This window comes from Typopeltis vanoorti, chromosome 14, assembly GCF_054136105.1.
Source record: "Typopeltis vanoorti isolate ZY-2024b chromosome 14, IOZ_Tvanoo_1.0, whole genome shotgun sequence".
NCBI classification, from domain to species: domain Eukaryota; kingdom Metazoa; phylum Arthropoda; class Arachnida; order Uropygi; family Thelyphonidae; genus Typopeltis; species Typopeltis vanoorti.
The window spans coordinates 105,326,481-105,343,744 of record NC_143562.1 but is presented as its reverse complement, the minus strand read 5'-3'; the positions used below and the strand labels follow the sequence as shown (position 1 = coordinate 105,343,744).

The following is a 17,264-nucleotide window of genomic DNA, read 5'->3' as shown; positions in this document are numbered from 1 at the left end:
ATTTAGGTATTCAAATGGACTTGCGTTAGAGAGTTTCGCTTCTTATTCAAAGGTGCCTAAACCGATTATAGTTGATGAAAGAAATCCAATAGAATGACGCAATGGATCACGTCTAAAAATTATTAATTCTGTAATATATGTCAAGATAGACAATATTTAAATTAATGATGGATCTGGAATGTTAAAAGACTTTTGTCTTCATACTAAATACAGCACAACAACAAATGCTAATAAAAAATGTTATCAATGATAATCTCCTTCCTATGATCGCTTTTATATGATATCATCTAATTTTTTATGCATATTTCTGTACTTCTTAAGATACCGCAGCCAAATTTAAATAAAATTACCCTTACTTGTAGAATTGCTTATAACCAAAGTTACTTTCTTACAATTGGTGGTTTATGAAGTGCTATATCTCCAAGATTAGGTAATACAGATAACGAAAAAAAGTGAAAAGTCATTTTAGGAGAGCGGGCGGGTGAAATATTGAGTACTTCGAATGTTTCTCGTAACTGCAACAAACATTGCCAAAATGAACAGAAATGCCAGAATTCTACCGAGGGATACCTGGTGAATACGTAAGTTTTACACACTCGATGTCTCATGTCCATTGTTACTACAAGACATCGGATATAAGGTTCAATGCTGTTTTAAAGGAGTTATGAAGCAAAATGAAATAATCCAAGCAGCATCGCACTTTAACTTTTACACTGAATACACACACACACACGCACGCCCACACACACAACTCTCACACACAGACAAACGTAGCTGATAGCCGGAGGGGAGGGGGGTTGTGAGTGCACTGTCCGGAGTGATGACTAGAACTCCATTGGTTTATCGATCGCTTTACTCTTCATGTCATCACCACCTGCGCTCTTCTCTTCGTTCCTCTCCAACATGGGAATGTGTTGTCCTATATCACTGACCCAGTCGCTAGGGAGCAGTGTACTTATCTCACCCATCTTCATTTTTTTTTCCCTCGAATTTCTCAAAATTATTTTCTTAATTTCTTCATCATATCTTACACCGTGGAAGAATTCACTTCTCACTCGTCATAGAAAAGAAGTTTATACTATTTTCTGTTTGGTTGGTTGTTGCAGTTTGATTCACAAGGGTTTTATTTGAGCCGATCCTAAGTGACTTCCAGTTTGCGTCCACATTTTTTATTTATTTATTATTTTTTTGTCGTACTGCACAAAAACACCAGCACAGAAAGAAATATTGGGTATATCAGTAGTTGAGAAGTAACTTCTGTTTTCTCATGATAAACAAGTCCGTCCTTCCATAGTTTATTTTTATTTATTTTATATTATTTTGTCCACGTCGTGCTAAATGGTCCATTTACTAAAGTGAGCACTCGTTACCCTTGACCTTAGTCCCCGACGTCGTCGGTCGACCTCAAGGCACGGTTACCTGCGGACTACAATGTCAAAGTGGCTGTAGATGGCCACTAGTGCAGTAAGAAGCACATTCGGTGGAATCATTTGCGAGGAGAGATTTGTCTGACGCCCATGCTGCATGGCTGCTGGTTTTTCCCCTATGGCAGGTAAAGAAAGAAAACAAAGCAGGTAGTTAGTGGAGAAATTTGTATGGAAACATTTTCAACATAAAATATACATTAAAAGTTAACTTTTAATAAAGTTTAAAATTAATAAAGGTAAAATAGGTCTTCTTGGACGTTCTACTTCAAATGTGAGAAAAATATTCCAAGATTTGATCGGTTTGAGTTTTAGAAGTTAAACAGGAGAGAAGTAGCGTTTTAAAAAAAAGGAGAATACCAGGTTTCTTGGAGGCTAAAGATGTGACATTTATGCTAAGATAATCTGGATGTGAATGTTAGCCCAAGAAGAAAGAACGAATCTTGAATGAATGCCAGAGCATGTTCAAAAATAAGGAGTGAAATAGGAACTTTCGTCCAGGCAATAAGACAAGACTGTGTTTCGATAGCATTGACATTCACTTGATTCTCTTCAGCCCATTTGAAAATAGTGAGGAAATCAGTGTTTGAGGTTATGGATGATCTTAAATCATTTGAGTACTACAAGCATTCTGGAGTGAACAAGAGAAACAGCAAAACTTTGAATAGGATTTGACGTCAGAGAGTATTATTGATATTTAGGAAGTGCGCGGTTACAGTACACAACCCTGAGATACTTCAGCATTGATAAAAAAAAAAAAAATCAGATAAAGGAAACCATCTACCATGATACCCAAGGAACGACTAGAGAGGTTGGCAATCCAATCACAAGGGTAGGAGAGACACCATAAGATGGTAGGAAGTTCTTGTCAATGAGAACGTCCTTGGTAGGAAGCTCTCAATGGGTGTTAATTTTGAAGCTTTTATCAGAGCTAGAGGGATCAAGAAAGAGAAACACCAATAAGATTATGATCAGAGTTGTCAAGAGAAATAGGTCCAAGTCCCCAAGAGAACGATGAGAATTATTCTTGTGGACAACGTCTATTAGATGATTACTGACAGCAAAAAGTTATGCTTCTCTTTCAGAGTGGTCTGTGACGTCATGAGATATGACATTCCACGTCAAACGTTATCACACCAGAGATTTCAGAGACTTCAGACCTAACAAAAGCACGTGTTCTGCCTTTCTAACGGAAAGCACCGTGCCCATGCAGTAAGTTGAGGTAAACAGTAGTTGCAGAGATACCAGCCGAGGTTCAGAATAACAGAATTAGACGCGCAGAACCAAGTACATGCAGCGGTAAGTGATGCTGCACATCATTGATTTAGTATTGTGATCCCCAAAAGTTAATGGGAAATGTTTATTTATTTATTATATTGTTGCATTGGGGAAGTAGGAAATTTTTTGTTCCAAGCATTTTATTTTGACAGCAGTTAACAAGTATATTTGTTATGCTCACTTCTTTCATAGATGAATTTCACATACATGAATTATTGGGAAAAATTGAGAAAGTGGGTCCTAAATTCCAGCCCAAGGACTTCCACATACTGTAGAGTGCCAAGACTCCAAGAGCGGCCTTAACAATGGAGTCTGCAAACTGCTATACTCGACTTCCTCCAGGCACATCCTGGCAGAGTAAGCAACAGTATTAGTTGCCAGCTGTTCAGGAACCTTCCGAAGCGTTACCAATGGTTCGGTCCACTATACTATGTATCCCCAGACCTGAAAACTATTTTACTGCTGTATCTCGAATGAAGAAGGCGGATTTCTTAGTTAAAAGCTCTGGAGAGTGCGCTGAGCAAGGTCATTGTCTCCACTTCATATTAAATCATGCCCCACATCGGTTTCATATTTGAGACGTGATAGAAGTCAACACTGTTAACACACTCGTGTCCCTAGAAACTATCATTACTAAATTCCTGATATGGACCACAGGGGTTCAGCAGAATACCACGATTTAGTACTAAGTGAAAAGTAATTACAAATTCCTGTGAACAGTGTTTTTCCCCCTCCAATATTGTATTGTCAGATCATACATACATTTCAGCCTTCTTACTGTATCAATCTACCAAGCATTCTCTGGGACTTTTTCTAGCCACCTTTCGAAAACACACACGTAAAGTGCGAGAATTAACTCTCCAAAACTCTAAATCTCACTGAGCATATCAAAACATTCGACGTTGCTGCGTTATACGCAACAATTCTTAAAATCTTAAAGTTCTTAAAAGAACTGGGCGATGGACTGAGTCCTTGACTCTTTATCCCGTCATCTGAATGAAGATAATCTGTCTGAGTGGATGGAGTGTTATTGAGCTAAAAAGCTCTAGTCATGGCTGGGTAACGGCAATAGCAGAGCCTCAGTTAAAACTTCATTGTCTACAGCATTGCCATTTGTTACCCTGGAAGTCCTAAAAAGGACTCTCAATTCTTAAAATATTTCCCATCAGTTGCAGAAGTAATATTTTTTATAAATCTTAAAAATGGTGTATCAATATAGTATCATTATTTTTTGGATTTTTTAAAAGTTTCTTAATATTTTTATTAAATCAAAATAATAAATTACACTTAACAATAAATTATATTCTCATTTTTTTATCTATTTTTAAATTAACCTAACGCGGAAATATCTGGCGGAGTATGCTCGGTATTATCGCATAAAATGCAATATAATGCGATGTAACTGCATTTTTACAATTTACTCTGTCATGAAAATACTTTACTTTACACGTAACTTTTATACGATAATGAAATCGAAATATCATAAATTCCGACCCAGGTAAAAAAAAAAAAAAAAAAAAAAAAGAAAGAAAAAGAAACTACGTACCGTTTAGAACATGGACAGTGATGTTAGCCGGATCAGCGTAGGAAGGAATACAAGAATAGTTTCCAGAATCTGTAGGTTTAGCATTATGAATCTGTAACCGACTGACTGTGGTAGGTCCCTTTTCTGTTGTTACACGAATACCTCCTCTGGTCGAGTCGTAATTGATCATGCGATCATCGTGGTACCAAAATACATAAACTGGCGGTGAGGTGCTTTCTGTGATGATGCAGGTCAAATTGATGGTGCTTCCGCTTTGAATGTAGAGGTTAGAACCTTCCGGGATGGTTGCTCGTGACACTGGCAAAGAAAGAAAAAATAATGAAAAAATCATTTCGAAAATCGGTCATTTTTTTAAGCAAAGCAGTTCAATATTTTTAAATAATTCGTCAATTTTTAATAAAAATTTATAGTAACTTTTAAACAAGTGTTCATTTTTATTTCTTTTTATTAGCTAAGAAATTTTATGAAAATTAAATCGCTCTATACAATTACCACCAACATATTTTATTAATGTATTGAAATAACATGAATTTTCCTTTCAAATCACAAGGAAGTTGCCTAGGAGATCAACATCCAATTTGCTTTCTCTCATACCACAAGGATCTTCAGAAATGTAACAGGTTGGAATGATGACCATTTACTGGAAAACAGTTTCGCTTGATTCAGTATCTTTCCTGTATATAAACAGGAAAGAAAGTATCTCTCCTGTTTATCATTCAGAAATGCAATTTAATTATTTTTTTAAAGCTGTAATTTATAAGAGCCCTAAATACGTACTAATTTAGCACTATCGATTTTTAGTGAAGAAAAAAAAAAAAATCTGTGCTTACGTAGAATGCGCTACTGTTGTTAAAAATCATTTCTCTATTTGACTATCTGTACGCATAGATCATATATTGCAGTGTTTCATGTGCAGATAACTTAAGTGATAATCCATCCAGTGGATATTATGGAACTACTCAATCACATCAAGTATTTTTTATGTATAATACCGAAGCTAGTAGAGATGCGGCTATTGTGTGCGTGTTTATTTCAATATTACGTTTTATTACTATGCTATACAAAAACTTAGCCATTGATTTCATCTCCTAACAAGTTTTTAATCCTATTCCTAAATATGATTATCTGGATATGTGTAGGAAACCCTGTCTGTACATTTCGTGTCAGCTCATCTATGGCTTTCAGTAATCTTTATGGGAGAGATTGCTTTTATGTAATAAAAATATCTTACGATAATCCGATTTTTATGAAAGAATCATTTAAGAGTGCGTTTATTTTAATCTATTAAGTTGGAAGTACTCTTGGAACATATTTTAAAAATATTTTTAGTTTGTTTTGTTTCTGTCATCGGGTGATTTGATCGTTATATATAAAAAATTAATTTGTTTGATGTTGTTTTTGACTCTTCTAATTGACAGAAAAGTCCAAACAACAGTAGTGATGGATTAACTGTACAATAGGGATTTTTTTACTATCATCAATCCTATTTTTTTTTTGTTCTTTCTTTCCCTGGAGGCGTAGTTATTTTTGCGCAGTAGTCTGGGTTCTTACTATCTGAGCGCGATTGCTTTCCAGCCGTAGCTTGTAAGACGATTATAGGTAATCCTTTGTTTGAATTTTGCTTAAGGGCTTGGCTATTTGTGATCAAAATAACAGTCAGGACTTATTTTTGTGAAGGAAGGAATAAAATAATGCTGTACTTTGTCCAGAAAAAAAAAAAGGATAAAAGCGAGGGGTAACGTCCATAGAGGCTCTCAAAAAAAAAAAAAAAAGTAATCGAGAATAAAAAAAAGGGAGTAAACAAGACAATAAGAGGAATAATGGATTTAATTATAAAGAAAAGAAAGAAAACAGGTCTTTAGGATGACGAGTTAAATGCAGGGACAACAGACAAATAATTTATAGCAAAATATTACGCCGTTTCTTTCTTGCCAGCTTTGAAATGTAGCTAAAATAACATCGACGCCAACAGTAACGCGGATATAGCTGCCTTTTATCAAATTTAAAACAGCTTTTGTATAACATTCGAAATTAGAACGTGACTTGAACTAGAAAGTGAAGGACATATACGAAGAGTGTAGGTGGAGAGAGAACGTCATTCGGTGTATAAGTATCCTCAAGCAACATTTCTATTTGATATATTTTAGTGTTATAAATATTATACGAATAAACGAGGAATTGTTAATGCGATTTTTAATTTTTTTATGGCAGGAGGCGACACTGCATTCACAGTTACGGTATTCCGAACATTAACCTTCCATGCGAAAGAAAAGGAACAAAGTATCATATGAATCTTGGCCCCCAGAATATTACACTGACTTCCATGTATATCGGCTACAGTATAAGACCACTGTTGATGGCCCTTTCATGCTCTGCAGTCCCAGTGTTAGCACGAACACTTCAGGTTGCAACAAATGTTGATGATCTCTTTAGGATGTAAACGCGCAAATATTGTAACGTGTCTTGATGGGTTTACGTATTGGCCTTTAATTAGAAAATAGGTCAAAATGATCTTTCTGCTATCCATAAAAGAAACTGATCATTAGAATGGGCCCATCCATGTTTGAACTGATTGCATCACCAATTTATTGTCCAAGATGGTAAATACCCATTTCATTTACGGGGACCGTCTTCCCATAAATGTTATTTGGTATGACATGTTGGGGCTACAAACAAATATTGGTTCTTCTGAAGTAGAATATAATATGAGAGGAAGGTGCGCTGCAATCAGCTAGTACAGTGTTGCCACCTGTCGGGAAATTATGAAAACCATATTAAGGAATCAGCTTTGATTTGCGTATTCTGAACTGTTTGTAACAATGCAATTGTATTCATCCTCATATTATATTTATTTACTAATTATTATTCTAATAACAATGAATTGGAATTAATTGGTGAAATCATTAGAAAGATTAGAGAAAATTTTTAAACAACGAAACAACAGTCGACTAAAGTGTTATATCTTTTCCATTCACTTTTCTTCGGCATTTATTCGTTAAAGGGTTATTTTTAGTACTTCATTCTTCCTAGGAAGGTGATTATTCTCTCGCTTTATTTCTTTCATCGTTCGGATTGTATGAACCTTTTTTTCTCATACTCACAATTCTTTCATTCTGTTTTCAAACTTCTTTTCTAGTTTTTGAAGAAATTTTTTCTCATTCTCCGTCTTTTTTTTATTTATTTTTTGCATAAATTTCCATTTTGTTCCGTTTTCCAGCGCACAGAAGGCAAATTTATTTTCTTTAAGAAAGCGAATATTTTTTTCACCAACGTCTAGATTTCCCCAATCTCATTCCTCAAACCCAAATGTATTGTTACATAAATGCGTACAGTCTACCTTAAAGAAGAATGATAACCGAAGTTTTTTTCTCTCTCTCCTTCTCTCTGTCTGTAATCAGGTCAGACACTTTTAGATTAATGGCATTTCTGTGTTACTACTTCTCAGTGAAAATCGCCTTGGCAGAGTTTTCTGTGCCACCTGCCAGAAGGCAAGCTCACGACCGTTAAAAAGCGGTGTTAACTAGAGTCTGGAAGTACTGGTAAATATTTCATTACAAGTAATGATGGATGGATATTGGCACATTGAAACTCCACCAGGTCACTATTCGTGCAAAGCAGACATTCGACGAGTGTCAGTAAATGCTACACATTAAACCCGATTACTCTTATGGAATGCGCCAATGAGCAACTAAATAGTAACAAATGGAAGATTACCACAATGGTTATATTCGATTTTTCATTTTTGGGTGGATATTTTTTTTTTTTCTCAACTCTTATCGAATTATAAAAATTACGACATAAAAATTAGAATTTTTATTTTAGAGATCTATTAATTTATTTTAAACAATTTTTATAAAAATCTGCGATTTATTTAGACACCATTTATTTAATAAGAAGCATTATTCTGAAATAGTAGCTGAAGGGGGTATTAATCTGGATAAACATTGGAAATAAATAATTAATTTCGATGTTACAATACAATATACTAATAAAAAATATTAGAATTATATCTTTGTGGATTTAAATGACCGACTTCAAATGTTTTCTGTAGAAGTTTTCAATTTCTTCAGACACCAATTGTTTAATAGAAAGTATTCTGAAATTTTACCTGCCAAGTAAGCAATTGATTAAATATTTGAAATAATTATTTTGAATGTAAAATATGTTCGTGTAGTTACCATAAAATAAGTAATTATTTTAAACATATAAAATTTGAGATAATTATTTTAGACATATCGATTTAAAATATTTTTATCTAGCTTCATTTAAAGTGTAATTAAATTATTTTATTTTAAAGTTTAAAATTATATCCGTCTACAAACATCATATTAAAATATTGTTTAATGCATTCATTCTGGTAAGCATCTTATAAGAAATTAAAAATATTTGTTATATAATTTCGAAATATAAATCAAAACCAACCTTGATGGTTTGGAATTTGAATTTTTTTAATAATCATAACATAGATATAAAAGCAGAATTTATTATTGGAAAAAAATTCGTTTATTGCAAAATTAAAGAGGTCGCACCGATCTCCTTAATCCCAGTTATATTAGGCAGCGTGTATTTTACGATGAACTCCTCATGCATGGCAATTAAAAATTCTCGGGCAGGTCTACTTTTACTCGACAACACAATGACGTCGGAGAACAAAGGCCTCATGCGGAAGGCTAACATCGCCTTAGAAGTTATTGTTGGATGCGTTATTTTGTTGATCGTCTTAGAAGTTATTGTTAGATAGATTTTTTGTTGATCGTCTTTTATGGTACGCATTTTTGACAATAATCATCACGTGAAATACATGTTACGGAGTACATACAGTTTAATGAAACCATTGCTTCACAGATATCATTTGATTTTTGTATTTATAAAGGCGTATGTTTGTTAAGGTAGGAGGGAATAATTGATTTAAAGTTCATTAGCTTGATTTGTACTTTAAATATTTCAACAAGTGATATGTGGGCCTCTACTCTTGCTCGAACCCGAAAATGTTAGGGGAGGGCCTGAGCAAAATAATTACCTTGTTCACTACAGATTGTGTATTATTTAAAAAATAATGACTGCTCGAGATCAATACAAAATCTCATTTCACAAAGTAAGACATGTGAGAGAGTGTAGAGGAAGAAAACACGTGATAAAAATTTTTTGGCTTGGCTTGGCGTTGGTCTGAAATTTTGATCCTTTAAGATATTATAAAGGAAATAAAAATATCTTTCTTAAATACCATGATTGTCTAAAAGTAATGAATGCTAAGAAAACAAAATCGCCTAACCTTAATTAACCCATAAGTTTACTATTATCCATTTGCTACAAGAAAAGAAACCAGATTTTTATTTTTGTTTTGGTGACTATGACTATATGACATGATTGAGGAGATCAACCGTGAGATGCGGTGATTAATGATTAATACTAGTGTTGCCAATTTAGCACTTTTGGAGCTAGATCTAGCTCGTTTGTTTTCTTCCCTAGCTCCAAAAATTTGAATCTAGCACCTAGCTCCAAATCTAACTCCTTCAGAACTAATTCCAGCTCTTTTTAGTTGTTTTTATTTTTATATTTTTATAACTCACTGTTAAAGAAATTGTTTTGAAAGTTTTCCAGATGTTCGCATTTGATAAGGAATTGTATTGTACGTTTGGTGCGAGCATCGTACACGTTTCAAATACATGATGACGTCAGTCAGTCACGTGGCCCAAACAGCCTACCATTTTGTCACCTTAAAATTGATAGCTACAAGTTAGTCTTCGCACAGTGTTCTGGTTGGTAGTTACGATAGCGAGCGGGACGTTTTCAAAGACTGATCGTAATTCGTTGCAGTAAAGAGTTGTATACCCTTCTTCAAAAATGACAAAGAGAAAAATAAATCTTACAAGCAAAAATTTAGGAGGAAGTGGTTGCAAATAGGAATATTTAGTAAGTGGTTGTGTGAAGTTCCTGGTGACGCTACAAAAGGCCGCTCTAAGTTTTGCAGATGTGAAACATCTGCAAAACTTCCAGTGGCCTTTTGTAGTGTTAAACTAAGAAACATCTTGCTGCAGTTCCATATTACAAAGAAGGATGTTCCTATTACAAAAGATGCTTGTGAAAAAATCTGATGAGACCGCGAACTTTGAAGGCAGGTTAGCATTATTTCTTTGTTGTCACTCATCATTCAACAGTTGCAATCATCTTGTGGATCTTTGCAAAAATATCATCCCAGACAGTTAAATTATGCCAAAGGTAAAAATGCACCGAACTAAGTGCTCTGCAATTGTAAAGAATATTCTAAGTGAGCATTTTGAATTTCTAATTGTGGACATTGGAGATGAAAATTTCAGCTTGCTAATAGACGAATCGAATAATATCACAGTGAATAAGATTTTAGGAATGGCATTTATTATAGCAAGAAATTCAACAAAAGTATGCATACCTTTCTGACCATGGTGGTTCTAGAAAGGTGTGGTATTGTGGCTGCACTAAAATAAGAGCTCTTGACCAAGAAACTGGACATTAAAAATCTCATTGCAATTGGTACAGACAACACCAGTGTTATGGTTGGTGTCAATAATGACGTTTATGAACTACTGAGGGCATATATTTCCTCCTTAATTTTAATTAGATTTGTATGCCATTCATTACAACTGGCAATGTCTCACACTTGTGCAGAATCTCTCCCAAGAAAATTAGAATTTTTAGTTGCTGAAACGTATAAGCGGTTTTCACATTCTTCTTCAAGACAAGCAGCATACAAAGATGTGTATCAAACTATCAACGAAAATGATGCTCCTCTGAAAATTACAAGCAATTGTGCAACAAGGTGGCTCGCCATTGAACCTACAGTAGACAGAATTCTCAGCCAGTGGTTGGAATTAAAAACTCACTTCAAAGTCTTGAGTGTGACTGGGAAATGTTACAAAGCTCAAATTTTGTGGGAGATGTACAAAGATGAAAGGAATCTGTTGTACCTTTTATTTTTGCATCCTGTTCTAGTTCAAGTTTAGCAAGTTAACAAAATTTTCGAATCAAACAGTGCAGATAAGATGAGATTATTTGAAGAACTTTCTCGTTTGATTCGTTCTATTGCTAATATGGTAGTGCTACCACCATCCACAGTCGACCCTCTAGAGTCCGAGATTGATGACCATTTAAATCCCAATCCAAATCTTGGTTACAGATTTGAAAGAAAAATTTCAGAGTTGATGATACAAAAGAAAATAACGCAAAATGATGAGCGAAATCTTAGAAGTAGAGCAAGACCGTTTCTTCTTGGTCTCTTCAAGCAGCTTAAGCAAAGGTTGCCTGAAAACTTGAATATTTTAAGAATGATCTCTTCTTTTTCTGTTGACAATACCCTAAAACATATAAAAGAACCTATTACTCCTATCTTAGAAATAATACTGAAAACAGAAAAAGATGTTGCTGCTGAATACCAGTACAGTACTATCCACTTAAATAAATGGACAAATATAGAAAACACTGAGCTATTCTGGACTGAAGTACGAGAATATGAAGATGCATCTGGAATGAATCCATTTAAAGAAATTTCTCAGTGTGCAATAAATTTATTAATTCTGCCAAATTCTAATGTGGAAATTGAACGAATTTTTAGTTCCATGAATGTAGTTAAAACTAAATTAAGAAACAAGATGGAATTGTCAATGCTGACAGCTATTTTGTCAGTCTAGTATAGCCTCAAGCGTAACAACAAGTGCTGTACGGACTATCATTTACCAGCATCTACACTGAGTAATATTGGAGCGATGGCCATATATAATAAAGCTGAAAATCTAAGTGAAAACGTGTTTGAATTAAGCGCAGACCACATGGAAGATGTATTTAGCCACTTATATGCAAGTATCACTTCAACTTGAATAAAGTAAGTAACTTAAAAGTATCAGCTACTACTTTTAAAATTTTAGCTTCAAATTTTTATTTTTAACTCATTTTTAGCTCTTTCTAGCTCTTTTTTTTTTAAAGATTTAGCTGTTTTTAGTAATTTTCATTTGGCAACACTAATTAATACCCTTGAAGGGTAATGGATGGCAATGCTGTAGCCAATGAAGTCCTAACTGAGGCTCGGCTATTGCTGTTACCCTCCTGCCATGATCAGAGCTTTAATAGCTTAATAACACCTTATCCCTACACTGCCCTGTACAGATAACTGGGAATATGAAAAGCATTCTTGCTTCGCCCCTTTAAGCCAGTCCTTATAAGGACTATTTTTGTTTTACCAAAATCAAACTGCTCCTTTATCAGTTGATGATTCGACCCATTATTACTTATGCGGCCCCAGCCTGGAGCCACACCTCAAGTACAAATATCATCAAGCTACAGAGAGTGCAAAACAAATGTCTCCGCATGATCTTTAACGCACCATAGTATATCAGAAATGTCCAACTCCACCGGGATACAAATATCCCCTACATCTACTCTTTCTTGCAATCGTCAGCAGTCAAGTTCTTCTCAGCATCGTCTTCACATCCAAATGAATCAGTACAACAAGCAGCAAATTATGATGAATCGGATTTCTCCAAATATAGGAGATCTAAGACCATCCTAATTCCTAACGAGGATCCATAACTCGCACCCACTTGAGCAGAGCACTTCGCTCATGAACTTTTCCCTACACAGTAACCTTATCAGATAGCAGGGATTATAAAAGTATTTTGTTTCACCCTTATAGACAGCAATGTCTTGCGTGTTTTTGATTTTCTTAGCTTGAAATATATGCAATGAACAATATAAACATTTATGAATGTAATAGTTGCCTTTCCAGTAAATTACTTGCGATTAATAATGATCAACTTGCATACAGTATTTACCAAATTCAGATAAACGCATTTTTTACGTTTTTCAAATACTTTTTTTTTTGTTTGTTTCTTAATGGTATGTAGAACGAAGTCAAGCTTCATAAAATTCTTCCACCGCCCCAGGAAGAAAAAAAGAAGTCGTTCTTGTATCAGAATTTCACATCGGTTATTAAGCCGAGAACATGAAAATTATTTGTGATCATTCAAACTTCCTCATCTTCTTAGTCCACACAAAGGAATCACCAAGGGAACATTAATCAAAGCCTAATGGTTACTAATTGCCTGATTAAAAACCACCTTTATCCTGACGAGCTATCTAGATGATTACTGTAGTGGGAATGCTAATGGAGAACCACTAGGTTTATCTCAGTTTAGCGGACTTTCTTTGGGAGTAATTTGAGGTCGATTACAGGATCAGCATCCCGGTAGAAGGCCAGAGCTTTGAACTGAACGCTAACTGTAAATTATCTGGTAGTTACTGTAGTTATACAAGAACGAGAGCTTGTGATGCATCGTACCATCCCAACAAATGCATCGAAGTGTTTTCTTAGTTTTGTATACCGCCATGCGCTAAACTGCGCAGAATATGTTTTGTGTACGTTAAGAAATTTACTAAGATAATGGCTCTATAAGCATCGTTTTATTGCAATAAATAAACTAAATATTTTATTGAACGCAATTGTAATACCCATTTGTTTTATTTACCAAAGTAGGCCAGTAATATTTGAATTTTCGAAAGAGATAGCTGATAAGTTACATGTGTTGCCTTGGTATTGATGCACCTCACTAGCACAGGCGCGATCTTTGTCTTTCGTTTCAAAGACCAAATTCAGAACCCACGAATAATCTTTATAAGGACCTTCAGATGATTCAATCTCAAGCGGGAGTGGCATAGTTTGCACGAAATAGATTAGTGCCAATGATCAGAGATTGAGTAGCTCTTTCAGCTGTTGGTTCTGATCTGAGACCCTGAATGCCTCGGTAGCTCAAGGTGGTGGCCGAATGTATATTTTGTAGTAAGAAAAGATCCTAAACAGTTTTCGGAAAGGACGTTTATATAAGGGAATATAATTTCGGGTATTCGCCGCTGTATAATCTGTTTAATTACTCAACCAACCAACAGATGTATTGTTTTTATAATTAGATAATTTCTAGTCTAATCTATATACGTTTTAATTAAATACCTCTTTTGCATTCTCTTCAGATTTTTTTTTAGTTTGCTGAATTGTTATCCTAACCTATTCCCTCAGCCATACGACTGGTGGGGGGTTCATCTCCCTAGTATGCTACCATAGTAGGGAGATGATTATGAGCAAGGTGATTTCCCGTTGCCTTCCTTACCGTAAGTATATTCTATGACTGTAGCTGTGTGTGTGTGTTCACGTCCCGTGAACACACACGCCTGTTTTGAGGGAAGAAAAACCATCCACCTCCGTATGAGACCGGTTAATTCACCTTTAGTCTGTATTATCCAAGCCAAATTGCAGAGTCTTTTCGATCCATAAAATATCTCCTAGACCGTATTAATCAAGACAACTGGAATGAGCTTAACTATTTAATGTAGTGAATGAACTCGCTAATAAACCACATCAACGTTCTACTAACCCATGGACAGATCAGTTAAAGTATAAATAAACTAAACATATTACTTATAATAAATCATTATTTAAAGAGATTTAATCAATTTATCTTTATCTATATAAAACTGGGTTATTTGCGTCTTACAAAACCACTAAACTATTTACATAAATCGAGTTGAAATAATATGGGATATGTGTTCGAAAATTTCATTTGAGGTAATATTTTACATATACTGGTTTAAGCAAATGATGAAATAATACAGCAAGTAACAAGGCGCTTAGTAGAAGAATTAATAAACTGAGCACAAGTGTTGAGAAAACTTTGATAAACATTAACAGGAATCAATTTTTTTAAATAATTTATGCTTGGATAAAATAGATAGCACGGAATACAAATTAAGTTTGCTGCATGTTCACGCAGCAAACCCTCCTCTAGAAAAAAAAATCTTCGCAACTCATACATGCATTTTTCGCACAAAGATTTCACACTACGCTTCCCCCCCCCCTCTAAAAAAATCGCAATTTACCCTTCTAGACTTCTCATCAGCCACCACCCTGTCATTCGTGACCATGGTTACAGGTAATTAAGGATCAGCGTCTACTTCTGCTTATCTCTGAGAATAATCATCTTGAACCAAATCAGATAACATTGTGCACCGGTCTCTTCTGTCCCAGTATCTCTCAAGGAATCAGCTAGCAACCGAGTCACTGTCATTAACTCCGATATATCATTCCATAGGATGGAATAAATTTTCTTCCTTTTTACTTCGGATTCCACGCACCCATCTAGTATTATAATCTGTGAATGTAAGTGGGGTAATCGTTGAAATTACGCAGTGTGCATATAAGGCCTCAATACTTGTGCCTTTTTGAGATCTTTAACTCCTACTACTGCTCACAAAGTACTCACTCGGTGCTTCGTAAACAGACCATTTTTAATCAGCCGATGGGCGCGAATTACTCTTACAAGAGGCCCGTATTTTAAATAGAGAGCATATGTATAACCTTATGGTTAACTGAATGGGTGCGCCATGAGGTAACTCAAGAACCGGCTTTCTCCTCTAACTCAAGATCAGAATTGCTTAAAATCGTCCAATTATTGTAACAACTTAATGGTGCTTCTATAGTCATGCAATTTTCAGTATTTAAACATCTTTTACTCAACCATCTTAATCACGTCATAGACCCGAGGCATTTCCGTTTAACAACATTAAATAGCCCTTTTAAAGTTTTTTTTTTCAGAAATGCAACAAGCCTTTTTCCCCTCCTTGATATTATCAGCTTCCATACGGGGTGTGATAAGCACCAGCCAGATAAAAACTGACAGGAGGCCCGTTTAACTGGAATCTTAGCGAGAGGCCAGTTGGCCTATGATTATTATGACACATGAACAATAGTATTATAATATTTTCTCTGAATTTTATGGTAAATTAACACCCAACCCCTTGTAGATATTTTTTTTAAAAAATCAGAAATAGAATATATGCTACGATGCGCCAGCCGGCTTGATAAAATTTCTGAACAATATGGTATTAATTTAAAACTAATTAAAGCTTTGTACTTATTTCCTGCAAACAAGTATTAGCGGAATTCTTCGGAGATTACGCCTTTTAGGCCTCAGCTATCGCACATTCGATAAGTTGGTATTCATCATAATTGCTTTGATCGTTTCCAAGCATAAAAATAATCAAAAAAATCTACAAGAAAAACCCGAGTCTTCTTCAATGATTAGGCTTGCTATTTTTAGATATTCAAATTGCACAAATTAAAAACTACATTACCTTTGATATCCCACAAGTCATTTGTGTAATATTCTCAGTAAGCAAAAACCTCATCCTAAGTTTTACTCACAAGAGCTATATGTGGAGTTAATGAGGATTCTTAGTTTTCGACATATAGTGAAAAAAAAATTCAATTTCTAGCGGAGATGCTTTTTATGCGCTTCGCAAAATTGACTTGTATTACCGATGCACGTCTAAGCAATTAAGGCGTCTTTCTCATTTGCTCTTTATTTTTTTCGAAAGAAGGTGTATATTTTCTTCTCAAGAGTAACCTTCTTAGTATAGGGCTATTCATAGTTTTCTAAAATATTCTTTTTATGTAGTTAAAATTATTTTCTTTGTAATATAAGCTAACTTAATTTACTGTAATCTAAAAGATTGTAGATAGAAATCTACAACGTTTCTCATCGCGTTGTAATAAAAATACTGTTGCTGAAAGGTTTTTCGTAAAGAACTATTAAGTTATATTTCACTCTTTTGTGTAATTACATGCATCTGCAATTGTGTATTTTCTTACTTTTATATGTAAAAAATGAATATAATTATAAATTATATTATTAATAAGATTTTTATCTTATTTTAAATATTATATTCAAATTAAAAGAAAATACATGAAACTAAAATTTTTGTAACTGAAATCCTTATAAGGACTGGCTTAAAGGGGCGAAGCAAGAATGCTTTTCATATTCCCCGTTATCTGTAGCGGACAGTGTAGGGATAAGGTTATTGAGCTATTATTAAAGCTCTGATCATGGCAGGAGGGTAACAGCAATAGCCGAGCTTCATTAGCTATAGCATTGCTATCCATTACCCTCCAAGGGTATTGGTTTGAATGAATCAATCACTGTATGTGTAAGTAAAGGTGA

At 34.7% G+C, this 17,264-nt stretch overlaps 1 protein-coding gene across 1 annotated transcript in view; it reads right to left on the bottom strand.

Moving 5' to 3' along the window:
* Nucleotides 1-487: 487 nt before the first annotated feature.
* Nucleotides 488-17,264, bottom strand: part of LOC150099818 (V-set and immunoglobulin domain-containing protein 10-like) — a 129,002-nt gene continuing 112,225 nt past the window's right edge. Inside the window, exons 4-5 of the mRNA XM_090403496.1 lie at nucleotides 4,249-4,545; nucleotides 488-1,543 (exon numbers count right to left, since the gene is read on the bottom strand). Coding sequence (XP_090259622.1) covers nucleotides 1,416-1,543; nucleotides 4,249-4,545 — 425 coding nt within the window. The 3' untranslated portion in view covers nucleotides 488-1,415. The remainder of the gene's footprint in view (nucleotides 1,544-4,248; nucleotides 4,546-17,264) is intronic.